General features: G+C 41.6%; 1 protein-coding gene across 3 annotated transcripts in view; it reads right to left on the reverse strand.

Annotated features, from left to right (window-relative positions):
• Positions 1-27,008, reverse strand: part of strada (STE20 related adaptor alpha) — a 138,337-nt gene that overhangs the window by 49,431 nt on the left and 61,898 nt on the right. For all 3 annotated transcript variants that reach the window (XM_043675351.1, XM_043675350.1, XM_043675352.1), the window contains 2 exons: positions 23,764-23,866; positions 11,642-11,763 (listed from right to left, as the gene is read on the reverse strand). In XM_043675351.1, the coding sequence (XP_043531286.1) occupies positions 11,642-11,763; positions 23,764-23,866 (225 nt within the window). The remainder of the gene's footprint in view (positions 1-11,641; positions 11,764-23,763; positions 23,867-27,008) is intronic.

Genomic DNA, 27,008 nt, shown 5'->3' on the forward strand with positions numbered 1-27,008 from the left:
GGGAAGCTTTTAAAGAACAACAGAGGATTACTAAGAAGGAAATACGCAGAGAAAAAAATGAGGTACGAAGGTAAACTGGCCAAAAATATAAAGGAGGATAGTAAAAGCTTTTTTAGCTATGTGAAAGGCAAAAAAATAGTTAAGACTAAAATTGGGCCCTTGAAGACAGAAACAGGAGAATATATTACGGGGAACAAAGAAATGGCAAAAGAATTGAATTGGTACTTCTGATCTATGTTCACCGGGGAAGACACAAGCAATCTCCCTGAGGTAACAGTGGCTGAAGGACCTGAACTTAAGGGAATTTATATTTGCCAGGAATTGGTGTTGGAGAGACTGTTAGGTCTGAAGGTTGATAAATCCCTGGGGCCTGATGGTCTACATCCCAGGGTACTGAAGGAGGTGGCTCGAGAAATCGTGGATGCGTTGGTGATTATTTTCCAGAGTTCGATAGATTCGGGATCAATTCCTGTGGATTTGAGGGTGGCTAATGTTGTACCACTTTTTAAGAAAGGTGGGAGAGAGAAAACAGGAAATTATAGACCTGTTAGTCTGACGTCAGTGGTGGGAAAGATGCTGGAGTCTATTATAACGGATGAAATTACAACACATCTGGATAGTAGTAACAGAAAAGGTCAGAGTCAGCATGGATTTATGAAGGGGAAATCATGCTTGACTAATCTTCTGAAATTTTTTGAGGATGTAACTCTGAAGATGGTTGAGGGAGATCCAGTAGATGTAATGTACCTGGACTTTCAGAAAGCTTTTGATCAAGTCCCACATAGGAGGTTAGTCAGCAAAATTAGGGCGCATGGTATTGGGGGCAAAGTACTAACTTGGATTGAAAGTTGGTTGGCTGATAGGAAACAAAAAGTAGTGATAAACGGCTCCATTTCGGAATGGCAGGCAGTGACCAGTACCGGGACCGCAGCTTTTTATAATATATGTTAATGATATAGAAGATGGTATTAGCAATAACATTAGCAAATTTGCTGATGATACTAAGCTGGGTGGCAGGGTGAAATGTGATGAGGATGTTAGGAGATTACAGGGTGACCTGGACAGGTTAGGTGAGTGGTCAGATGCATGGCAGATGCAGTTGAATGTGAATAAATGTATGGTTATCCACTTTGGTGGCAAGAACAGGAAGGCAGATTACTACCTAAATGAAATCAGTTTAGGTAAAGGGGAAGTAAAGAGAGATCTGGTTGTTCTTGTACACCAGTCAATGAAGGTAAGCATGCAGGTACAGTAGGTAGTGAAGGCGGCTAATAGCACGCTGGCCTTCATAACAAGAGGGATTGAGTATAGAAGCAACGAGGTTCTTCTGCAGCTGTACAGTGCCCTGGTGAGACCACACCTGGAATACTGTGTGCAGTTCTGGTCTCCAAATTTGAGGAAAGACATTCTGGCTATTGAGGGAGTGCAGCATAGGTTCATGAGGTCAATTCCTGGAATGGCTGGACTACCTTACGCTGAAAGACTGGAACGACTGGGCTTGTATACCCTTGAGTTTAGAAGACTGAGAGGGGATCTGATTGAGACATATAAGATTATGAAAGGATTGGACACTCTGGCAGGTTCTAAAGAGTTGGATAGAGCTCTCAAGGATTGTGGAATCAAGGGTTATGGAGATAAGGCAGGAACAGGATACTGATTAAGGATGATCAGCCATGATCATATTGAATGGTGGTGCAGGCTCGAAGGGCAGAATGGCCTACTCCTGCACCTATTGTCTATTGATCTAATATTGCTAACCAGTCTCCCATGGGGAACCTTGTCGTATGCCTTACTGAAGTCCATATAGATTACATTTACTGCTCTGCCCTCATCAATCCTCTTTGTTACTTCTTCAAAAAAAACCCTATCAAAACAAAAGCTGAGACCGGAAATGTCCTAGTATTAACGAGGAAGATTTAAAAAGTAATAATTCCATTGTCTCCAAGAGCTTCTCACCACATCTTATGTTTGCAATACAACTTTCAATTCTGGTCTCCCTGCTATGAAACTTGAAAGAGTTCATAAAAGATATGCGAGGATGTTGCCAGGGTTTGAGCTATTGGGAGAGGCTGAATAGGCTGGGGCTATTTTCCAGTGGAGTGTCGGAGGCTGAGGGGTGACCTAACAGAAGTTTATAAAATCACGATGGACACGAGAGAGAATAATCAAGATCTTTTCCTCAGGGTCGTGGAGTCCAAAACTAGAGGGCATGCATTTAAGGTGAGAGGGGAAAGATTTAAAAGGTGGAGGCTGGTACAATTAGAACATTTAAAAGACATCTGGACGGGAACTTGAATAGGAAAGGTTTAGAGGGATATGGGCCAAAATTAATTTAGGTGAATGGCTAGCATGAATGAGTTGGACTAGAGGGTGTGCTTCTGTGCTGTACATCTTCATTATTCTATGACTCCATAAATGCAAAATAAAAGCCTTACACTAATCAGCAAATAAAGACCCAAATGAGATTCAAAATGAGATTTAACCAAGTCAGTCAACTCATTTTTCCATCGACATATTTTTCACAAGAAGCGGACCATTTGGACTGGTCTGTTACTGTTCAGTTATATAACATCCATACATATATGAATGTCTTACAGATGGGTTCATTACCTGTGTTCAACATTTCGTTTTCTATCATTATATTTTGTACATCAACTTTTCACATCATTTGTTCCTGAGCCATATTCAAAATGGAAATGCACATATAAAAATTAAAAGGGAGGGAATGGAACAGCTGGGTCATTTAGAGACAAAAACTAAGATTTACGCATGCAGGTACAGAACATGGTTGGGGTACTAAACGAAATTAGAAATTAATACACTGCATCTGTTTTTAACCAATGAGGAAAATCTTACCTATGGAGAAAGAGGAGGAAGTTCAGTTGTTAGAACAGTTTACAATTGTTAAGGAGGTGGTATCAGGTAGGCTGTCATTATTGAAAGATGACAAGGCATCGAAATTGGACGAGATGCATTCAAGGGTACTGAAGGAAATGAGAATGGAGAAGCAAGTTTTCTGTCTCCCTTTGAAGTGTATGAGGTTTAGAAATTTGCTAACATTACACACCTTTGTTCAAAAAACAACTAACGGCAAATCAATTTAACTTCAGTGGTGGGTGAATATTTACAAACATGAGACAAAATCAATCGTCACATGGACAAATGTGTAGTAATTGAGGAAAGCCAGCATGGCACGGCCAAGAGGAATCATTTCTAACGGTGGCTCAGTGGTTAGTGCTGCTGCCTCACAGCGCCAGGGACCCAGTTTCATCCGGGTGCTCCGGTTTCCTCCCACAATCCAAAGATGAGCAGGCCAGGTGAATTGGCCATGCTAAATTGCCCGTAGTGTTAGGTGCATTCGTCAGGGGTATATATCGGGTGGGAGAATGGGTCTGGGTAGGTTGCTCTTCAGAGGGTCCAAAGGGCATGTTTCCATACTGTTGGGTATCTAATCTAATGGAATTCTTTCAAGTAGTAATAGTGAAGGTTGATTATGGCTATGCTGTTGATGTGGTGTACATGTACTGTCAAGTATTTGATACAATGCCATTCAGACTTGTGAGCAAGTAAGGGCTTATGGAATAAAAGGCACAATATCAATGTGAGGCAAAATTGACTGAACAATAGGAAACAAAGTAATGACGAATGGACAGAGTGGATGTTGGCAACATGTTTCCATTGGCAGGAGAGACAGGGATGCAAGGGTAGAGTAATGCTTTCGAGTAAAGGGAAGACCATTTAGAACGGAGATAAAAAGAAACTTCTTCAGCAGTGAATCTATGGAATTCATTGCCACAGAAGGCTGTGGAGGCCAGGTCATTGAGTGCATTTAAGTCTGAGATAGATAGGCTCTTGAGCAGCAAGGGGATCAAGGGTTATGGGGAGAAAGTGCGAAAAGGACAGTGCAAAACATCAATAAACACATGTTGGAGGAGGAACTTCTATAATGGAGAAAGACTGGTGAAACTGGGATTGCTCTCTTTGGAGACCATTGACAGGAGATCTGAATGAAGTTTTTATCTTCTTAAAAGGGGCAGCACGGTGGCTCAGTGGTTAGCACTGCTACCTCACAGGTCCAGGGACCCGGGTTCGATTCCAGCCTTGGGTGACTGTTCGTGTGGAGTTTGCATATTCTCCCGTGTCTGTGTGGGTTTCCTCCAGGTGCTCCAGTTTCCTCCCACGATCCAAAGATAGGAAGGTTAGGTGAATTGGCCATGCTAAATTGCCCATAGTGGTCAGGGATGTGTAGGTTAGATGCATTAGTCAGGGGTAAATGTAGATTAATAGGGGAGGGGAATGGGTCTGGGTGGGACACTCTTCAGAGGGTCGGTGTGGACTTGTTGGGCTGAAGGGCCTGATTCCACAATGTAGGGGTTCTATGATTATATGAAGTTTTGAAAATCATAAAGGGTCTCCACTGAGTAAACAGGGAGAAAATATTCCCACTCACGAAAGGATTGAGAATAAAAGGACACAGATTTAAAGAAAAGTTATTACCAAATCATGCAAAAGTGATACAAAGAAATGCATTTTCATGCAGCGAGTATTTACGGTCACTCTCTCACGAGAGAGCAGTTCTATGGTCTGTTAACAGTACAGCAACTTTAGTTAGGATCAGGAATACAATGGAGGCAGGTTGAATCTAGGGCCATTCAAAAGTGAATTGGATGGCTATTTGAAAAGTAACAAGAGACAGGATTTATGATTACTTGGAAACCATAGATTGATTAGAGATAGTCAGCATGACTTTGAGAGGGGCAGGTCATGCCTCAAAAACCTTTCTGAATTCTTTGAGGATGTGACAAATCACATTGATGAAGGTAAAGCAGTGGATGTGATGTACATGGATTTCAGCAAGGCATTTGATAAGGTTCCCCATGGTAGGCTCATTCAGAAAGAAGGGAGGATGTATGAGATACAGGGGAATCTGACTGTCTGGATACAAAATTGGCTGATCCATAGAAGACAGAGGTTGATAAAAGATGGAAAGTATTCAGCCTGGAGCTTGGTGACCAGTAGTGTTCCACAGAGATCTGTTCTTGGACCTCTGCTGTTTGAGATTTTTATAAATGACTTGGATGAGGAAGTGGACAGGTGGGTTTGTAAGTTTGCCGATGACACAAAGGTTGATGGAGTGGTGGATGGTGTGGAGAGCTGTTGTAGGTTGCAACAGGACATTGACAGGTTGCAGAAGTGGGCTGATAAGTGGCAGGTGGAGTTCAACTTGAAAACGTGTGAAGTCATTGACTTCGGAATGTCAAATTTGAATGCAGAATACAGGGTTAAAGGTAGGATTCTTGGCAGTGTGGAGGAACAGAGGAATCTTGGGGGTCCATGTCCATAGATTCCTCAAAGTTGACACCCAAGTTAATAGGGTTGTTCAGGAGGTGTATGGTGTGTTGGCTTTCATGAGCAAAGCGATTGAAGTTAAGAGCTGTGAGTTTATGCTGCAGCTCTATAGAACACTAGTTAGACCACACTTGGAATATTGCATTCAGTTCTGGTCACCTCATTATAGGAAGGATGTGGAAGCTTTACAGGGGCTGCTGAGGAGATTCACCAGGATTTTCCCTGGACTGGAGGGCATGTCTTCTGAAGAAAGGTTGAGGGAGCTTGGGCTTTTCTCATTGGAGGGAAGAAGGATGAGAGGCAACTTGATAGAGGTGTATAAGATGATCAGGCATAGATAGGGTGGATAGCTAGAGACCTTTTCCCATGGCAGAAATGTCTATCACAAGGGGGCATAATTTTAAGGTAATTGGAGGAAGGTTTAGGGGAGATGTCAGAGGCATGTCCTTTACTCAGAGTGTGGTAGGTCTGTGGAATGCACTGCCAGTAGTGATAGTAGAGTCATAAAGGACACTTAAGCGACTCTTGAATAGGCACGTGGAAGTTAGTACAATGAAGGGTAAGTAGGTTAACCTCATCTTAGAGTAAGATAAAAGACCGACACAACATCGAGGGCCTGAGGCCCTGTACGTTGCTGTATTGTTCAATGGTCTATAATATGCAGGGTTACAGGGAGAAGATAGAAGATGGACATGAAGTGAGAAGCTCCCAAGCTGCAAGAATTCTGTGACTTAATCTAGATACAAGATTGCAAAGTCCTATTTATGAACTATCATAATTCCCCAAAATGTTTTTTGCAATTTATTTTCAATGCTGCTTCTTTTCTTCAGTAATTAAATGTTATGCACAAAATAAGGCTGCAATTAAAATTTTAAAAAATTGAAAAATAACATTATTTCACAGAACATTCTTTGTTTGCTCACTGTTTTGTTTCTTTTAATACCATCTCAAAGGCTTTAGCTGAAAGTATCATCATCTCTGGAAGCTACATACTTTGCCCAGATCTCTGTCAAGAGGAAAAGTTAGGTTGCACTCTGACTATGTGCAGCGCATCTAATTCCTCAACATTCATTAGCCCATTTGGTCAATTATTAAGTTGTAGCATTTTCTATTTAGAGGTTTTCAAAACTTGAGGGAAAAAAAATTGGAAGGACAAATTTAAAGATATTTGCTTTGATGAATTTTCTTAGAGTGATTTTAAACAGCATTACTCTAAAATGGGGTTGAATTTCCCAGCACCACTCTGATCTAAACTCTTGAATTAAATCTGTCCTGATCCATTTGAGTGCTTAACACTATTAATCTGAAGATCTGCTTGTTATTTTCCATCTGAAATCCCATGGGAGATTGAACAACTATCATTGGGAGATGTAAATCTACCTCCAGAGGCATCTAGACATGGAATATGGCTACCATTACTGGAAAGGTCGAGAACAGACATGAAGAATTTCTGTAATTTGTGCTGTAAGCCAGCATTGTCAAAATGGTAACATTTAAGGAACAGACTTCCCAGGGTTTGATATATTTGACTATTCAAAATTTTACTTACGTTCAATTCTGCCTTGCAATGGGATTTAGATAGGTCACTCAGGACAGGACAGGAGTTACTAAAGAGGATAGGTAATAGGACTTGAACACTATGTGTATGCATGTGTGAGGGAAAGCATGTGAAAAAGACATATTGACTCCATGTTAAGGTGCTGCTAGCTGTGCAGCACAAAACACTTAACAAATGGATCTTGAGCAGGGATGTCCTACAGCAGTTGAGTAGCTTGTGTGGTGAGGGTTCAGCGAGTCCCTGAAGTGGTGACTGGCTTAAGAAACCCCTGCACAATTAACATTAGGAAACTGAACTGACTGGGCCTTGTGTAGTTGGGGCTCAGGGAAGTCCTAAAGCACTAGAGTGTCTTTGAGGGGGCTCAAGGATGTCCCAAGAGCTGTGCAAAATATAACAAAATTTGCTTTTGGTCGGAGGAAGATTAGGCCACAGAAAAATCCAGGACAGTACTTGTTTGGTAAAGCTTGCTGGTTTCTGAACAACTACAGCCTGTCAACAAGTGTTGAAGTGCAGTTCCAAGAATCCATGGGATTGCAGTCACAGAAAAGGAAGTCAGATCATCAAAATAGGAGCATCTGTAAGGCAGTCCATGATGGAGTAGTTTTTGGAGGAGTTTCAAGGCCAGAATATCAAACGTTAAGAACTGCAATCCCTTATGATGTTTCCCCTTACCAATGAGTGGGGTGGTTTGAGGGGTGTGGGAGGGAGGCGTGGGTGATGGTTTTGCTATCCTCAGGATGTGTTCAATCACATTTTCTATTTGATATGTTCTGTGGGGTGCTCAACCACCATTCGTTTGTGAACCATATTTGTCTTTTCAATTTAGGATGTTAGAAAGAAAATAAGTCATACATATCTTTGCAGTCAAACCCTATTTTGCTGAATATAACCTAGTTGAATTGTTTTGAATACTAAACCAGTTAGAATCCAAAAGCAACATAATTGGCCGTATTGGCACTCTTATGACAAGTGGGAGGGTGCAACTAGAAAGGAATCAGTACATCCCGCCAATCTTGCTCGTGAGGAGTTACCTGATGAGGTAGCAGTGCTCCGAAAGCTTGTACTTCCAAGGAGGGATATGGGCCGGGTGCTGGCAGGTGGGACTAGATTGGGTTGGGATATCTGGTCGGCGTGGACAGGTTGGACCGAAGGGTCTGTTTCCATGTTGTACACCTCTATGACTCTTAAAACAAAACCTGTTGGACTGTAACCTGGTGTTGTGGGATTTTAAACATAATTCAGAAGACACTGAATTAACATATTTAACATATTTCTTCCTTCTATTTCCTAAAACTAAAAATGACACGAAGAAAGTTTTTTTTAAATGAACTGAAAATTTCAAATCTTGAATGCACTGTCTGGGTACGTTGTGAAATTGAATTATGGCTTTCGATAGGACATTGCATAATTATCTGAAGAGAAGCATTTCAAGGTTATGGAGGAAGGACATGGGATTAGGACTGGCTGAGTTCATTTTATGGGCAACCAACTCAATGGGCCAAATAGTCTCTACGTCCTGTAACTTTTCTATCATTCTAAGTACCAAATGCTGTCAGATCCCTTAAATCATTCTTTCCCCAGAAATACACTTCAATTGAATATTGATCCCATTCACATTCTCCAGCTTATATACACACCTAGGTACCTTTGTATCTAAGATGTGCCACAAGTGGTGACTTGTAAACTTTTCACTGTACATACGCGAGTACATGCGACACTAAATCTAATTCAAATTCACATCATAGCTTTTGGCACTGTTTGAAAAGTTGCTACTAATTTTAAAGTGAAAGGCAGGATATTTATAAGGGATCCAAGGAAAACTCTTTTCACTCAGATGGTGTTGGCAGTCAGGGAGGGTAAGTGAGGTGGGTGACATTAGAACAAGTACTTGGTCAAGCATTGGAAGTGTCACAATATTCAAGACCGCAGGCCCAATGCTGGAAGGTGGGATGAATGTGGATTCGGTGCAGCTTTAGTGGCACAGACTTAAAGGGCCTCTTCTGCACTGATTACTCTTAGTATCTTCAATTTAACTTGTACCTAATGGGATTTGAATGCTTTATCACAGAGTACAATTTCTGTGGGTCAATTGTCAAGTCCCTTTTCATAATCTCAAATCTTCAATTCAATCTTCACAAAGTCACCTTTCTTCCAAAACAAGCCTTAGTCATCACTTAAAATTTAAAACCCTGATACAGAGATACACTTTTTGTATTCATCCTCCACTCCCTAACCAGAGCATGGATTTAAATATTTAACATATTGCAAAGAACAAAGAAGAATACAGCACAGGAACAGGCCCTTCGGCCCTCCAAGCCTGCACTGACACACTTTGCCCTTCCATACTAAAACTGTCTTCCCTTACAGGATCCATATCCCTTCTTATTCATGTATTCATCCAGGTACTTCTTGAATGCTGCTATTATGTCTGCTTCCACCACCACCTCTGGCAGCACGTTCCAGACACTCACCACCCTTCGTGTGAAAAGCATGTCTCTTAAATGTTTCCCCTCTCATCTTGAACCTGTACCCCCTAGTAACTGACCCCTCCACCCTGGGGAAAAAGCCTCATACTTTTCATTCCATCCACAATCTTATAAACTGCTATCAGATCACTTTTTAGAATAGAATAGAATAGAAGAATACAGCGCAGTACAGGCCCTTTGGCCTTCGATGTTGCGCCGATCCAAGCCCACCTAACCTACACTAGCCCACTATCCTCTATATGCCTATCCAATGACCTCTTAAATGCCCATAAAGAGGGTGAGTGCACCACTGCTACTGGCAGGGCATTCAATGAACTCACGACTCGCTGAGTAAAGAACTTACCCCTAAACATCTGTCCTATACCTACCACCCCTTAATTTAAAGCTATGCCCCCTCATAATAGCTGACTCCACCACCCCTTAATTTAAAGCTATGCCCCCTCATAATAGCTGACTCCATACGTGGACAAAGGTTCTCACGGTCAACCCTATCTAAACCCCTAATCATCTTGTACACCTCTATCAAGTCCAGATGCGGCCGCACCAGAGTCTTATACAACTGCAACATGACCTCAGGACTCCGGAACTCAATTCCTTTACCAATAAAAGCCAGTCCGCCATATGCCTTTTTCACCGCACTATTTACCTGGGTGGCAACTTTCAGAGACCTGTGTACATGGACACCAAGATCCCTCTGCTCATCCACACTACCAAGTATCCGACCATTGGCCCAGTACCCCATCTTTTTGTTACTCTTACCAAAGTGAATCAGCAGCTTCTCTATATCCTGCTGTAACCTGCCACATCCTCCCTCACTGTCAACAACTCCTCCGACTTTCGTCTCGTCCGCAAACTTGCTCACCCAACCTTCAAGCCCCTCCTCCAGGTCATTTGTAAAAATGACAAACGGCAATGGTCCCAAAACAGATCCTTGCGGAACCTCTTGCGTTCCGGTGGGGGAAAAAAACCTAGTCGATCTGACCTTTCTTCTTAGCTAAAACTCCCATATCAGGCAACATCCTGGTAAACCTTTTCTGTACCCTCTGCCAACATCCACATCCTTCTGGTAGTGTGGTGACTAGAACTGTACATATTATTCCAAGTGTAACCTAACAGAAGTTCTATAAAGCTGCAGCACAACTCGTCTATCCTTGTACTTAATGCCCTTCCAATGAAGGAAAGCATGGCGTATGCCTTTTTTACAACCTTACCTTCCTGCACTGCCACCATCAGTGATCTGTGGACCTGCACACCCAGAACCCTCTGCATATCAATACCCCTAAGGGTTTTGCCATTCGCTGTATAATTTCCACCTTTATTTGACCTTCCAATATGCATCACTTCATATTTATCCAGATTAAACTCCATCTGATCTATATCTTGCTGTATCCTCTGACAATCCACCTCACTATCCACAACACCATCAATGTTTGTATTATTTGCAAACTTAATTAGACCAGCTACATTTTCCTCCAAATCATTTATGTAGGTCACAAACAGGAGAGGGTCACAACCCTCCATTCCGAAAAGCATCCTTCGACCATTACCCTCTGTCTCCTATGACTAAGCCAGTTCTGTATTCCATCTTGCCAGCTCACACCTACCATGTGACTTCATCTTATGTATTTCACGAATATACTCAGGCTTTTCTTACAAGCCATCTAGCAATATAGAGGAACCTTGATTATCTGAATATCGGATTATCCAGCAAGATCGCAAGGTCCCAGATGCTCAGCTGAACTATGTTATTCGATTAACTGAACAAAATACTGCCAGCCCGTGTCCTTTGGATAATTGGAGGTTCCTCGGTAGTTAAATTATCTGCCTCAGAATGAAGCACCTAACCTATGAATCAGACAGTAAATTTAACTCCAGGACAGCCATTAGATATGTTCTAATCAACCTGTTGTTATGGCACACTTGTGGACCAGATGTGACTTGAACCCAGAGGCAGAGACACTACCAGTGCACCACAAGAGCCTCAGGATAGCAGGGTAAGTCTGATCATTTAATCTGCATTCATTGAGATCACTAATTTTCATTCAGAATACCAAAATATTACAAACCTAATGTTATCAATCACATGAACTAGAACCAAGATGGAATCTTTTAACATTATTTTAACTGGCTTCAAATACTTACCTGGAACTCTCATTTAAAACATTATTTAGGGCTCTTTCAAATCCAAAAATATAAGGAACACCATTTCCTTCACTGACTCCCAAAATTAACTAATATACAGTCTTACCTGTAATAAAGCAAACATCTCATTGGTGCAGTTGTCCAAATTAATTCTTCGAACAGCCACCTGCTCACCAGTCCGCTTGTACCTCCCCAAGGTCACAGTCATAATGTCATTAAATCCTTTACCTGTGCAAGAGACAACCATTTCACTCTGGGACCAAAAAGCAAAACCACTAGAACATCCGCTCAATAGTCTGCCAATTTCAACACTGCGTTTCATTCATTTTGCATTCACTTGCATAAAGATGCTATGGCTTTACACTTCTTTAGTAGATTGTCAATAGGCTGATAGCACTTCAGCTGAGGTCTCCAATTTTCTTTTTTATTGTTCTGTATTTGTTGCTTGATGTCAAGTTAAGAGTTATCTCACCAAATGAGTCAAGAAGATTCATTTAGGACTTGAATGAATAATCATTCCAGTACAATGATGAAATGCTGCACTGCCAAAGTTATAGATAGAATATAATTCCTATAGTGTGGAAATAGGCCATTCAGCCCAACTAGTCCACAGCGACCCTCCGAAGAGAATCCCACCCAGACACATCCCATACCCAAGCCCTGTACCTGCATTTCCTATGGCTAATGCATCTAACCTACACGTCCATGAACACTATGGGTCATGGTGCATCGCCAATCTACTTAAACGTACACATGTTTGGACTGTGGGAGGAAACTGGAGCACCCAGTGGAAACCCATGCAGACACGGGAGAATGTGCAAAATCCACACAAACAGTCGCCCGAAGTTGGGAGTGAACCTGGGTCCCTGGCACTGGGAGGCAGCGGTACTAACCAGTGAGCTACTGTTGCTACCCTCAAGCTAAGATAATTAAAATATGGCTTTATTTACATGTTCCAGCCAATCTTAACAACTGTATGTCACTATTTGAGGAGGAAGCAGCTTTCATAGTGTCCAAACCAAGATTCCTTCTTCAAATATGGAAATTTGGTTAATTTATCTTTGACCCAAAATTGTTAAAAAGAGAATTTGCTGCAGACAAAATAGCTACCAAAAAAATGCCTCTAACTCACCTCAAAGTAATTCACTATACATGAAAGTAATTCACTACACAGAAGCACTGCGCACCAACACAATCAAGCGCTTAAAAAGATTAAATGTTTTTTATTCCTTGAAAACTGTTCCTGCTGGCAGCACAATTTATTTTGTGGACCATTTGTTATTTTTGTTTGTATTGGAGTCTCTGCCACAATTATGTTGGTTAGATTATTGATTTTACTGGTTCATTTTAGAAATTTATTCTTGGGCCCTTTCTCAGTATTTTGCTTCATTTAGTTTGCTATTGCAACTGGGTTTAGCTTCCCAGTTGCTCTTCGTTTCTTGCATGTGTGTTGCAGAAACTGGTTCTCAGTTGTTTTGCATTTCTTAGCCCATTAGCTGTGCCTATGAGATTGGGTATGACATGTTTTTCTTAAAATCATATTTAGTTGGGCATAGCCTTTTACCACTCAGAAATGAAAGGAGGATCTGCTCACATCAATTGAAAGTACATTTCCCTATTTGAGTGAGTACCCAGTTGCTGTGACTCCACACTCCAAACTATAACATGGGAAAAGTTCACACTGGGCTTACTGACATGAAATTGCCAAGTGGGTCAGGAAATTATCAATTTTAAGGACAGCTGTCACACTTGCAAGTCTAAAAACAATCAGTTCATTCACTGAAACATTGAGGAGTTTCAGATATTTATCACAATGACCAAGCTTTCCTGCTTTCCAAGAGTCTCTCATGTTATCTGCAATACTTCCAGAAACTCCTGTTCTTTCACCCTCTCAGGCACCCTGGTTTCTTGATGAAGGCACAGGACCCTTACAGTTGCTGAATAATTCAATTTTTTTTTTTTTTTAGGAGTGTCTTGTTGATTGTGTGGCGATTAATTTGATTCTCTACAGTTGGATCTTCTTCTTCAAGTAGTCTCAGAATTGGAGCAGTACTCGTGTCCCTCCATTTCCCATGGAGCTACAGGTCTTTACAGTGACTGAGAATTCCAGAATCAAACAACTCCTCAGCTGAGACATTTGTAGTATTTGTGAATTTTAAGACTCACTAAAGACCACCACCTTCACTTAGGAATTTTGTCAAATTAATTATTTCAGCTTGAATGTGGAGACAAATTCCTGACTAGTTTAATCAACACTGTCACAAGCTTGATCATCTCAGGCTGAAGTTCGATTTTCCAGAATCCAATCAATAAGTCCCAGAATTATTCCACAAAAGTTTACCAAACCAATTCCTGGGATAATAAGCTTGATTTAAGAGGGGAGATTGGGTCAAATGGGCGGTATTCACTAGAGTTTAGAAGAATGAGGGGTTCTCATTGCAAATAAAATTCTGTCATAGCTGGACAGACTGGATGCAAGGATATGTTTCTCCTGGCTAAGGGGTTCAGAACATGGACTCATCACTCAGACAGTGATGAATCTAAAAAATTTTCCAACACAGAAGGCTGTAAAAGCCAAGTCACCGAATACACACATGAAAGATATGGATAGAAGGGGGAAGTGGAGAGATGAACAGAGCATTAGTCACTAGGGACGCCATAGTTAGGGGGTCAGAGAGGAGGCTCTGTGGGAACGAGAGAGACTCCTGGTTGGTGTGTTGCCTCCCAGCTGCAGGGTTCAGGATGTCTCGGATTGAGTTTTCAGATCCTAGAGAGGGAGGGGGAGCTGCCCCAAGTCATAGTCCACATAGGCAGTAACAACATTAAGTAGGAAAAGGGATTGGGATTTAAGGCAGAAATTTAGGGAGCTAGGGTATAAGTTTAGTGCAAGAACAGACAGAGTTGTTATCGCTGGTTCATTGCCTGTGCCACATGCTAGCGAGGTGAGGAATAGGGAGGGAGAGAAGTTGAACATGTGGCTACTGGGATAGTGCAGGGGAGGGTGGGTATCAGATACCTGGATAATTGGGGCTCATTCAGGGCTAGGTGAGACCTCTACAAACAAGGTAGTCTACACCTGAACTAGAAAGGTACCAATATCCTGAGGAGGAAATTTGCTAATGCTCTTTGGGAGGATTTAAACTAACTCAGCACGGGGATGGGATCCTAAATGGTAGTTCTAGTGTCCAGGAGGTTGAGAATAGTAAGGTCAGAAATGAGGTTCCAAGGTCGCAAGAGTTCACCAGCAAGCAGGAAGGTGGCTTGAAGTGTGTCTACTTCAATGCCAGGAGCATCTGGAACAAGGTGGATGAACTTGAAGCATGGGTTGGTACCTGGGACTTCAATGTTGTGGGCAATTTGGAGACATGGATAGGGCAGGAACAGGAAAGGTTGTTGCAGTTTCCAAGATTTAGATGTTTCAGTAAATACAGAGAAGATGGTAAAAAAGGGGGAGGTGTGGCATTGTTAGTCAAGGACAGAATTATGGTGGCAGAAAAGACTTTTGAGCACTCGTCTACTGAGGTGGTATAGGCTGAGGTTAGAAACAGGAAAGGAGAAGTCACCCTGTTCGGAGTTTTCTATAGGCCTCCAAATAGTTCCAGAGATGTACAGGAAACAATAGTTCTGGATGGGAGTGAGAGTAACAGGGTAATTGTTATGGGGGACGTTTAACTTTCCAAATATTGATTGGGAATACTACAACTCGAGTACTTTAGATGGGTCAGTTATTGTCCAATGTATGCAGGATAGTTTCAAGGCCAACAAGGGGTGATGCCATATTGGATTTGGTACTGGGTAATGAAGCTGGCCAGGTGTTAGATTTGGAGGTAGGTATGCACTTTGGTGATAGTGACCACAATTCGGTTATGTTTAATTTAGTGATGGAAAAGGTAGGTATATACCGCAGGGCAAGAGTTATAGCTGGGGGAAAGGCAATTATGATGCAATTAGGCAAGATTTAGGATGCATAGGCTGTGGAAGGAAACTGCAGGGGATGGGCACAATTGAAATATGGAGCTTATTCAGGGAACAGCTACTGTGTGTCCTTGATAAGTATGTACCTGTCAGACAGGGAGAAAGTGGCTGGGCAACGGAGCCATACTTTTCTGAAGAAGTTAAATCTCTTGTCAAGACAAAGAAGGCGGCTTATGTTAGGATGTGAAGGCTCAGTTAGGGCCCTTGAGAGTTACAAGTTAGCCAGGAAAGACCTAAACAGGGAGCTAAGAAGATCCAGGAGGGGACATGAGAAGTCTTTGGCAGGTAGGATCAAGGAAAATCCTAAAGCTTTCTATAGGTTTATCAGGAATAAAAGAATAACTAGAGAAAGATTAGTGCCAATCAAGGACAATAGTGGGAAGTTGTGCTGGAGTCCGAGGAGATAGAGAAGCACAAAATGAATATTTTTTCCATCAGTATTCACACTGGAAAAAGACAATGTTGTCGAGGAGAATACTTTGATACAAGCTACTACACTAGACGGAATTGAGGTTCACAAGGAGGAGATGTTAGCAACTCTGCAAAGTGTGAAAATAGACAAGTCTCCTGGGCCAGATGGGATTTATCCTTGGGTTCTCTGGGAAGCCAGGGAGGAGATTGTTGAGCCTTTGGCTTTGATCATTATGTCGTCATTGTCGACAGGAATAGTGCCAGAAGACTGGAGGAGAACAAATGTTGTCCCCTTGTTTAAGATGGGGAGGAGACAACCCTGGTAATTATAGACCAGTGAGCCTTACTTCGGCTGTGGGTAAAGTGTTGGAAAGGGTTATAAGCGATAGGATTTATAATCATCTAGACAGGAATAAGTTGAATAAGGATAGTCAACACGGTTTTGTGCAGGGTAAGTTGTGCCTCACAAACCTGATTGAGTTCTTTGAGATTGTGACCAAACAGGTAGATAAGAGTAAAGCGGTTAAATGTGGTGTATATGGATTTCAGTAGACTATTGCACAAAATACAGAAGCATGGGACTGAGGGTGATTTAGCAGTTTGGATCAGAAATTGGCAAGCTGAAAGACAGAGGGTGGTGGTTGATGGGAAATGTTGATCCTGGAGTTCAGTTACTAATAAATGTATCACAAGGATCTGTTTTGGGGCCACTGCTGTTTGTCATTTTCATAAATGACCTGGACGAGGGCATGGAAGGATGGGTTAGTAAATGTGCGGATGGCATGAAGGTCAGTGGAGTTGTGGATGTGCTGAAGGATGTTGTAGGTTACAGAGGGACACATAATCTGCACAGCTGGGCTGAGAGGTGGCAAATGGAGTTTAATATGGAAAAGTGTGAGGTGTTCACTTTGGAAGGAGTAACAGGAATGCAGAGTTATGGGCTAATGGTAAGATTCTTGGTAGTGTAGATGAGCAGAGAGGTCTCGGTGTCCATGTACATAGATCCCTGAAAGTTGCCAGCCAGGTTGATAGAGTTGTTAAGGCGGCATACGGTGTGTTAGCTTTTATTGGTAGAGGGATTGAGTTTCGGAGCCACGAGGTCATGCTGCAGCTGTATAAATACTCCAAGTGCAACCGCACCAGAGTTTGTGTAGAGTTCTGATCACATTATAAGAAAGATGTGGAAGCTTTGGAAAGGACACAGAGGAGATTTACTAGGATGTTGCCTGGTATGGAGGGAAGGTCTTATGAGGAAAGGCTGAGAGACTTGAGGCTGTTTTTGTTAGTGACAAGAAGCTTGAGAGGTTCCTTAATTAAGACATCAGATAACCAGAGGGTTGGATAGGGTGGACAGTGAGAGCCTTTTTCCTCGGATGATGACGACTAGCACAAGGGAACATAGCTTTAAATTGAGGTATGATAGATATAGGACAAATATAGGCTCTTTACTCAGAGTAGCGAGGGTGTAGAATGCCCCGTCTGCAACAGTAGTGGACTCGCCAACCCTAAGGGCATTTAAATGGTCATTGGATAAACATATGGATGAAAATGGAATAGTGTAGGTTAGATGGGCTTCAGATTGGTTTCACAGGTCGGCGCAACATCGAGGGCCGAAGGGCCTGTACTGTGCTGTAATGTTCCATGTTCTATAACGAATGGCAGAACAGGCTTGAATAGGTAAATCCCTTCCCCTGTTGGTTTCTACAAATTTAACCTTCTGTTGTTGAAGAAAATCTGCAGCCTTGTGACTGGGTCTGTGTAACTCATGAAATAGAAAAAACCGATCAGCTTAAGTTTCATTCGGTGATCTGACTTATCCAGCGGTATGGTCAGCTGGGATCAGAACAAACCATTTACAGGAACAATTTATTTTGACAGTAAATAAAAGTTTGAAACAGCTCATAACGAGTTTCATCAAATTAAATTTAACATTGTGCAGTTTATCCAAGACAAAGGCCATACTGCTTGGGTTCAAGGAGTGTCAAAAAGATAGAAAGAGCAATTTAAGTTGCAGAGGTTTAGAGAGAGAATTCTACAGCTTTGAAGTTTGGCACCTGAAGATACAGCTGCTAATGAAGCAATTAAAATTGGACATGCTCAAGAGGTGAGAAGTGGAGAGGGAAGTTATCTTGTAGGATCATACGGCCGGAAGAACTTGCAGAGTTAGCGAAGCGCAAGCAATGGAGGGGTTCAAAACCAAGGACGAGAATTTTAAAGTGAGGTATTGCTGAACAAGTTATCAATGTGGGTCAGCATGAAATTTTATAAATACATTGAAGGTAAGAAGTTAAACAGGGAAAGTATAGTGGCCATTAGGGACGAAGGGGGAAACTTGTGTGTGAAGCCGGAGGATATCGGAATGCTGTTGAACGAATACTTCTCTACAGTCTTCATGCTGGAAAAGGAGAAGGTAGGTATGGAATTCAGGAAAAGGAACCAAGAGGAACATGTATAGTTTGACATAGGAAACAATAACGAATTAAAAACAGACAAATCCTCTGGCCCAGAGGAATTGTAGTCCAGTCTGCTGTGGGAGACAAAGCAGGAAATTGCAGGGGCTCTGACAAATTTTTCATTCCTCTCTGGCCACCAGTGAAATGCCAAAGAACTGGAGGACAGCAAAAATGGTTCCACTTTTTAAGAAGGGTGGTAGAGATGAACCAGCAGATTACAGACTAGCGAGTCTCACGTCAGTGGTAGGGAAACTACTGAAGAAAATTCTGAAGGAGTGAATTATTACCCACTTGGAAAAGCATCAGTTAATTAAAGATAGTCAGCAAGAGGATATGCCGAATAAATTTGTGCGAATTTTTTGAAAATGTGACCATTTTATGGATGAGGTAAGATCAGTTGATTTAGTTTATGTGGATTTTAGCAAAGCTTTTGACAAGGTCCCACACTGGAGACTGATTGAGAAAATTCAAGGGCATGGAATTGAGGGATAATGGTGAGATAGATCAGAAACTGGCTAAGTAATAGGACACAAAGGATAGTGGTGGAAGGCTGTTTGAGTGACGAGAGCTCAGTGTCCAGCGATGTAACCACAAAAGATCAACACCACAAAGGATCAAGGATCAGCTCAGTGGCTCAGTGGTTAGCACTGCTGCCTCACAATGCCAGGGACCTGGGTTCAATTCCAGCCTCAAGTGACCATCCGTGTGGAGTTTGCACTGTCTCCCAGTGCTCCGGTTTCCTCCCACAATCCAAAAATGTGCAGATTAAATGAACTGGCCATGCAAAATTGCCCATAATGCTCAGTGATGTGGAGGTTAGGTGCATTAGTCAGGGGTAAAGGTAGAGTAATAGGGGAATGGGTCTGGGTGGGATAGTCTTCTTTGGAGGGTTGGTGTGGACTTGTTGGGTCAAAGGTCCTGTTTCCACACTATAGGAATTCTACAATTCTATGAATACTGGCACCCTTATTGTTTGTTATAAACATGAATGATACAGATGAAAATGTGGGGGAACATTAAGCAAATTTTGCAAACGAGACAAAGAGTGGTAGAGTGGTTAATAGCAAATAAGATAGTTATAAGTTACAGGAAAATATAGATGGGTTGGTCTGATGGGCAGAACATTCACAGACAGTATTGAGAGAAAGTGGGGATTGCAGATACCGGAGGTCAGTGTCAAGAGTGTAATGCTGGAATAGCACAACAGATCAGGCAGCATCCGAGGAGCAGGAGAATCGACTTTTCGGGCATAAGCCCTTCATCAGGAATGAGGTCTCATTTTCCAGCACCCCACACTCAACACAGACAGTATTTAACCCTAATAAGGGTGAGGTGACAATTTGGAAGAAGAAACATGAGGGAACATTTAATGAATGGCAGCACACTGAGCAGCTGAGAGGAACAGAGGGATCTTGCGGTAATTATTCACCGAATAATTGCGGTAATATAGGATAGTTAAGATAAAATGTGGGTCACTTGTTTTCAACAATCATGGCGAGAGTTTAAGAGCAAGGACGTAACATTGGAGTTATGTAAAGCCTTGGTTAGGCCACAGCTGCAGTACAGTGTGCAATTCTGGTCACCTCACTACAGGAAGAATGTGTTAGCACTGGAGTAAGTTCACAAGGATGCTGCCTAGGATGGAGAAATTGAGCTAAAAAGAGAAACTAAATAGGCTTGGATTGTTTGCTTTAAAGCATAGAAGACTGAGGGGGAACATGATGCAGGTGTATAAAACTATGAGGGGTATGGACAGGGTGAATCAAGAGCAGCTGCTCCCTTTGGTTCAGCAGTCAATTACAAGAGGGTAGAGTTTTCGAGTAAGGGATAGGAGATTCCACGGGTGATGGGAATCTGCCTGAGAAGGTTGTCGAGCCCAGAAATCTTACAACATTTAAAAATATTCAGATGAGCACTTCAAATCTTTTAACATTCAAGGATATGGGAGAAGTGAAGGAAATTGGGGTTAGTGCACTTTCAGTGGTAGCTATATTGATGCAGACTTGATGATCCTGAAGGGCCTTTTCCACACTGAATGTGTGAATGAGATGTTGGTGAATTAGGACATGTGAAGAGCGTTTTACAGAGAATAAAATAGATGATGTTAGCCAGGAGCACGTGGGAAAGCTCATGTCAAGACATAAATGAGGGTTTCAACAGATGAGTTGAAGGAATAGTTGAGCTCAGAAAATAGAAAGAGTGCAGTAACAATGTTGGGGCTGTACTACAGGCCTCCCCACAGCGAGTGTGAGATAGAGATGCAAATATGTAAACAGATTATGGAAAGATGTCGGAGCAAAAGGGTGGTGGTGATGGGCAATTTTAATTTTCCCAACATTGACTGGGATTCATTTGGTGTCAGAGGTTTAGATGGAGCAGAATTTTTAAGGACCATCCAGGAGGATTTTCTGGAGCAGTATGTAAATAGTCCAATTCAGGAAAGGGCCATACGGGAGCTGGTGTTGGGAATAAGCCCGGCTAGGTGTTTGAAAGTTTCAGTCGGAGATTACCTTTAGGAATAGTGATCATAATTACCTAAGTTTATAATACTCACTGACAAAAATGAGAGTGGTCCTCAAGGAAGAATGCTAAATTGGGGTAAGGCCAATTATAGCAAAATACAACAGGAACAGGGTAATGTAGATTGGGAGCAGCTGTTCAAGGGTAAATCCACATTTGATATGTAGGAGGCTTTTAAGAGAGGTTGATTAGAGTACAGGACAGACATGGCCCTGTGAAAATGAGGGATGGAAATGGAAACATTAGGGAACCCTGGAAGACAGGTGAAAATTGAGAGACTAGTTAAGAGGAAAAAGGAAGTATACATAAGATCTAGGTGACTGAAAACAGACAAAGCATTGGAATAATATTGGGAATGTAGGACCGATCTGAAACGAGGAATTAAGAGGGTTAAAAGGGGTCATGAAATATCTTTGGCAAACAGGTTCAAGGAAAATCCCAAAGCCTTTTATTCATATATAAGGAGCAAGAGGGTAAGTAGAGAAAGGGTTGGCCCACTCAAGGACAAAGGAGGAAAGTTATGCATGGAGTCAGAGAAAATGGGTGAGATTCTTGATGAGTACTTGGAGTCAGTATTCACCAAGGAGAGGGACATGGTGGATGTTGAGTTTAGGGATAGATGTTTGATTACTCTAGGTCAAGTCGCCATAAGGAGGGAGGAAGTGTTGGGTGTTCTAAAAGGCATTAAGTTGGACAAGTCCCCAGGTCCGGATGGGATCTATCCCAGATTACTGGGGAAATGAGAGAGGAAATAGCTGTAAGCCTTAACAGATATCTTTGCAGCATTCTTGAACACAGGCGAGGTCCCAAAGGACTGGAGAATTGCCAATGTTGTCCCCGTGTTTAAGCAGGGTAGCAGGGATAATCCAGGTAATTATAGACCGGTAAGCTGGACGTCAGTGATAGGGAAGCTGCTGGAGAAGTTACTGAGGGATAGGATCTATTTACATTTGGAAGAAAATGGGCTTTTCAGTGATAGGCAGCATGGTTTTGTGCAGGGAAGGTAATGTCTTACCAACTTAATAGATTTCTTTGAAGAAGTGACAAAGTTGATTGATGAGGGAAGGGCTGTAGTTCTCATACACGTGGATTTCAGTAAGGCATTTGATAAGGTTCCCCATGGCAGGCTGATGGAGAAGGTGAAGTGTATTATTTAGATAGAGAACTGACTGGGCAACAGGAGACAGTAGCGGTGAAGGGAGTTTTTCAAAATGGAGAATTGTGACCAGTGGTATTCCACAGGGATCAGTGTTGGGACCACTGTTGTTTGTAATATACATAAATGATCTGGAGGAAGGTATAGGTGGTCTGATTAGCAAGTTTGCAGATGACGCTAAGATTGATGGAGTAGCAGATAGTTAAGGGGACTATTAGAGAATGCAGAAGAATATAGATAGATAGAAAAACAAAGGGGCGACCTGATTGAGGTCTACAAAATAATGACAGGTTTAGATAGGGTGGATTGCAAGAAGCTTTTTTCCCCCCCAAAGTAGAGGACTCAGTTTAGGGGTCATGAGTTCAAGGTGAGAGGGAGATATGTTTGAAAGCTTCTTTAGGCAGAGGGTAGTGGGTGCCTGGAATGCATTGCCAGTGGAGCTGGTAGAGGTAGGCACGACAGCGTCATTTAAGATGCATCTGGACAGATACATGAATGGGCAGGGAGCAGAGGGATACAGATCCTTAGAAAATAGGTGACAGACAGATCCTTAGAAAATAGGTGACAGGTTTAGATAGAGGATCTGGATCGGCGCAGGCTTGGAGGGTCGAAGGGCCTGTTCCTGTGCTGTAATTTTCTTTGGTCTTTTTTGTTCAATAGCGGGATCGGAAATAGATTATATTAACATTTGCAAATATTGTATGTGGTTGGAAACTCATTTTAGAGTTAAACATCAATGGTTGTGTACAGACTGACTCATCCTGAGATAATTTCCAAGCAGAAGATTGGAATCATGGCTCAGAAATAAAGTTATGACTGGATCCAAAGAGAAGGGAGAAAATGTTCGCTTAGCCAATTCTCAATGACAGAATGGCAGTTTAGAGACAGCTGCAGGGGTTAACAGAACTGGTGGTGATGAGATAGACCTTATTAGTGACTACGTGTACATACTATGGCCATAATTTAGGACTCCCCTACAAACAGAACCATCTCTACGTCCACTGTATCAAACACATTCATAACATTTTGAAAGGCTTCAAGTGCTAACGAAGACTTGTCTTTCACCTTTCCATATGAACTACTTTGGCTGTTGGAATAGGGACACCATGATCCACTCACATTAATCAGATGGACAGTAAATGTCATGCTTATCTTCTTATCTTGGTGTAGGAATTAAGTCTATTGCCTAGTGTTCAAGCAATTTTGTTCATGGTCGTTATGTTTTGTAACATTGTGCCCTGTTTCTAAATTAGCAATGGTAAATACAGTGCTTCATTAATTCAGATGTCTCAGTCACTTTATCAGCACGATTACCGTAGTGGGGAGGAGGGGAGTAAGAAAGGGACAATTGTGCTTTCCAATTTTCAAGCCCATTTTTGGATCAATGGGGTCCACTTCATTCTTGCCTCGACCAGTTTCAATGCGCTGGATGGTACATACATTCTTAATTGTCTGTAATTGACACGTTATGGACAAGCTTCAGTTAGAGCGTTGATCTGGCTGGAAGAATGCACCAAGAAGCTTTAAATGCATGGAGACCACAAACCTACACCTCTCATATTGAGCCCTTGTATGCTGACAGTTAAATAAGTCAAAGCCAATCACGTCACTTGGATGGAGTGAAAATTAAGACAGAACACATGACCTGCAAACAAAAATAAAGGGAAGTTTTACAAATGCATACAAACACATGTGGGTACACACAATTATTACCTATTGCAGTCAGCAGCTCATAGGAATTACTGTCTGCTGGAAAGTGGTTCACTGTATCCCAGCTCTGGGGAGATGTAATATTTTCTGATGGGTGTTCATCTGGCTGAGGGAGGAAAGAAACAGAACATGGATATTGTAGCAGATAATGAATCGACATTTTCAGTGTGATTAATAATAAGACAAGCTGCCAGCCAGAGATTCAGCGAGCCATTCAACTCAATTGGTACATCTGCACAACTCTATAATTAAATTGAGCTTTTATTTGTGATGAAGTTCAGCCTGTCCAATTCATGTTCCCTCTAAGATCATACAGATAACAATTGTGTTCAAAACAACAAAATCAATACCACAATGAGCATTTCAGAAACCAGCCACATTTTCTCCATCACCCGTTAGATGGTTCCATCAGCTGGCAGTGCATATGTAAGTATTAAATATCAGAGCAGGGTACATGTAACAAGCAGAAACTTAAAAAAAATAATCAACAGCAGCAGTTGGGATGGAGATCAGGAGGATAAAACTCCATTTAACTGTCAACAGCAAGCAGAATTGGGAAAGGTGAGCTGATAAGAAAAGCATCTGCAAACACAGAACACAAAGGCAACAATTTCAACGTGATAAGTAATCACAGAAACAGAGTAACATAGTACAGGAGACAGTCAATCAGCCTGTCTTCAAGCATAATCCAGTTAGTCCTACTCCCCTGTTCTTTCTCCTTCATTACATTTTCTCCGAGCATTTATCCAACCAGTTTGAAAGCTACTACTAAATCGGTTTCTACCATTCTAACAGGAAGCACACTACAAATCTTAACCACTCATTGCAAAAAACAGTTCTTCCTCATACATCCTTGATATTCATTTTTAATCACCTGAAATCTGTGCTTCTGGTTAGCAACTCTTCAGCCCTTGGTAAGAGTTTCTTTTTACTTAGTGCCTCAGTCCTTTATGATTTTAAATTACATCTGCTCTTAGCTTTCACTGGTATAAAGGAAACCAGCTTCATCCTCTCCAATTTATCCATGTATCTAACAACATCTTACCTCACCGTACTAGTCTCTTCTATATTCTGTCCAACCTTTAAAGTCCTTTCTGATGTAAGGTGCCCAGAATTGTACTCAAAAGGCTATTACAACTGAGCCAAAGTATTATGTAGGTTTTTCAAATCTATACCTCATTTATAATGCTCAGGATGGCTTATGTTCTATGAACTGTTTCACAATTCTTTTCTGTCATCTTCAAGACTGGTGAACAAACAGCCCTAAAACTCCTTTTTGCAACTCCTTTAAAATATAATTAAACATGCATTTTTTCTTTCTTCATTCTTCCTTCAAAAATGCCTTACTTCATGGTGTTGAATGTCATCTGCCATGCTTCAGTCTGTCTACACCCCCTTGAGGTCCATTGCTATCTTTCTTTCTATAACCTGGTGGTGTGTGATTTTTAACTTTGTACACTCCAGTCCAACACCGGTATCGCCAAATCATATCTCTCTTCCTGTTTACTACATTTCCAAGGTTGTGCTCTGCATCCAAACGTGCATCAAAAATTGCAGCAGTCCTCATGCCGAACATTAGGCAATGTCACTGAAATCCACAATCTTTTACTCTGACAGATAAAAAAGCCAGGCACCATGACTTTGTGTGCCCCATGTCTTTGTCAACTTAGTACCATGTTACTACTGCCACTTTTATTCCATGAGTTTCAATTTTGCTAACAGTGGCTTTTGAAACAACTCAGCAGTATGGGGAAAGGATAATTGAGATTGGAAATATAATTACTCATGTTTTGGAGGAAAAAAAAGGACTGTACAGTTAGGGCAAGAAGCTAGATACGTTGACTGGCTAAAGAGTCACGCTGTCTGGGCCCAATAATGATTTCATAGAAATTTATACAGCTCAAAAAGGAGACTCTGCAAGAGAAACTCAGCCAGCCCCTTTCCCCCAGCCTTCCTCAGTAGTCTAATATCTTTATTTGATTCAGATCATTACCATAGATATCAACAGACAAACTAACCTTTGAAACAATTTTATCACATGGAAATAAATTTGCATTAGATTAAAATGGCATCGTTCATGGAATAAATTAATGGTACAAAAATACCTTTAATTATAATAAAAGCATTTTAAAAACAGTTGTTTTGTTAACAACTTCCAAAGATAAAATTTCATTGCATCTATTTGGTTATGACATCATTGTAAGGAACTGTCTCTGGATTAGGTGTGGTGTTTTTGCTTTCAAAGTTATCCTCTCCAGCAATGAATTGAATTTTCCTCCATTTTTGGACGATTTGATGATTGTTGGTGTAACAATCGCACTCCACAATTTGATGACAAAAACCACATCAAGCAGGGCAGCATATATATTTCCACTTGTCAAAGGTTTTTCTTCACCCAACATCATCCTATTCCATTCAGGATTCTTAAATGGCTTGTTGAGATCAGTACGTGTGTAGCTGGGAGAAGGCATACCCAGTAGAACCCAAGTGAGAAAGAGATACTGGAAATTTAGAGCACCGTCAGAAATAAAGGAAAGACTTCACCAGCTTTTATAAAAATATATAATCTATATTATATACAAGTTCAGTTGTCTAGTTAAAAGGCAATAAGACAGCTAAATCAGTTGACTGAGGGACAGTTGTCAGTCAATCATCTGAAGTCTGAATAAAACCTCAAAGGTGGTGATTACTACCAAAGTTTAACAAGTGAGTTATTTCAGTTGACCCCAGCTCTATCTAGGTATGGGTCTGTTAAAAGCAGACCATCAGTATGCTTTGCATGAGCAGTTGAGAGAAAATACTTAGACAGTGAGGTGCAGCACAAGTGAGTGAGAGACACTAGAAAAGTAAAGCATCATGGGAGTTCACTGCACAGGGGAAGAGGTGTTTTTTTTGCATTTCTTTTTTGTAATAAGGTTGTTTTTTAAGGTCGAATAGCTTGTGAGGCTACATTATAGAACATAGAAGAATACAGCGCAGTACAGGCCCTTTGGCCCTCGATGTTGCACCGATCCAAGCCCACCTAACCTACACTAGCCCACTATCCTCCATATGCCTATCCAATGCCCGCTTAAATGCCCATAATGAGGGAGAGTCCACCACTGCTACTGGCAGGGCATTCCATGAACTCACGACTCGCTGAGTAAAGAACCTACCCCTAACATCTGTCCTATACCTACCCCCCCTTAATTTAAAGCTATGCCCCCTCGTAATAGCTGACTCCATACGTGGAAAAAGATTCACACTGT

The sequence above is a fragment of the Chiloscyllium plagiosum genome, chromosome 33 (genome assembly GCF_004010195.1).
Source record: "Chiloscyllium plagiosum isolate BGI_BamShark_2017 chromosome 33, ASM401019v2, whole genome shotgun sequence".
Taxonomy (NCBI): Eukaryota; Metazoa; Chordata; class Chondrichthyes; order Orectolobiformes; family Hemiscylliidae; genus Chiloscyllium; species Chiloscyllium plagiosum.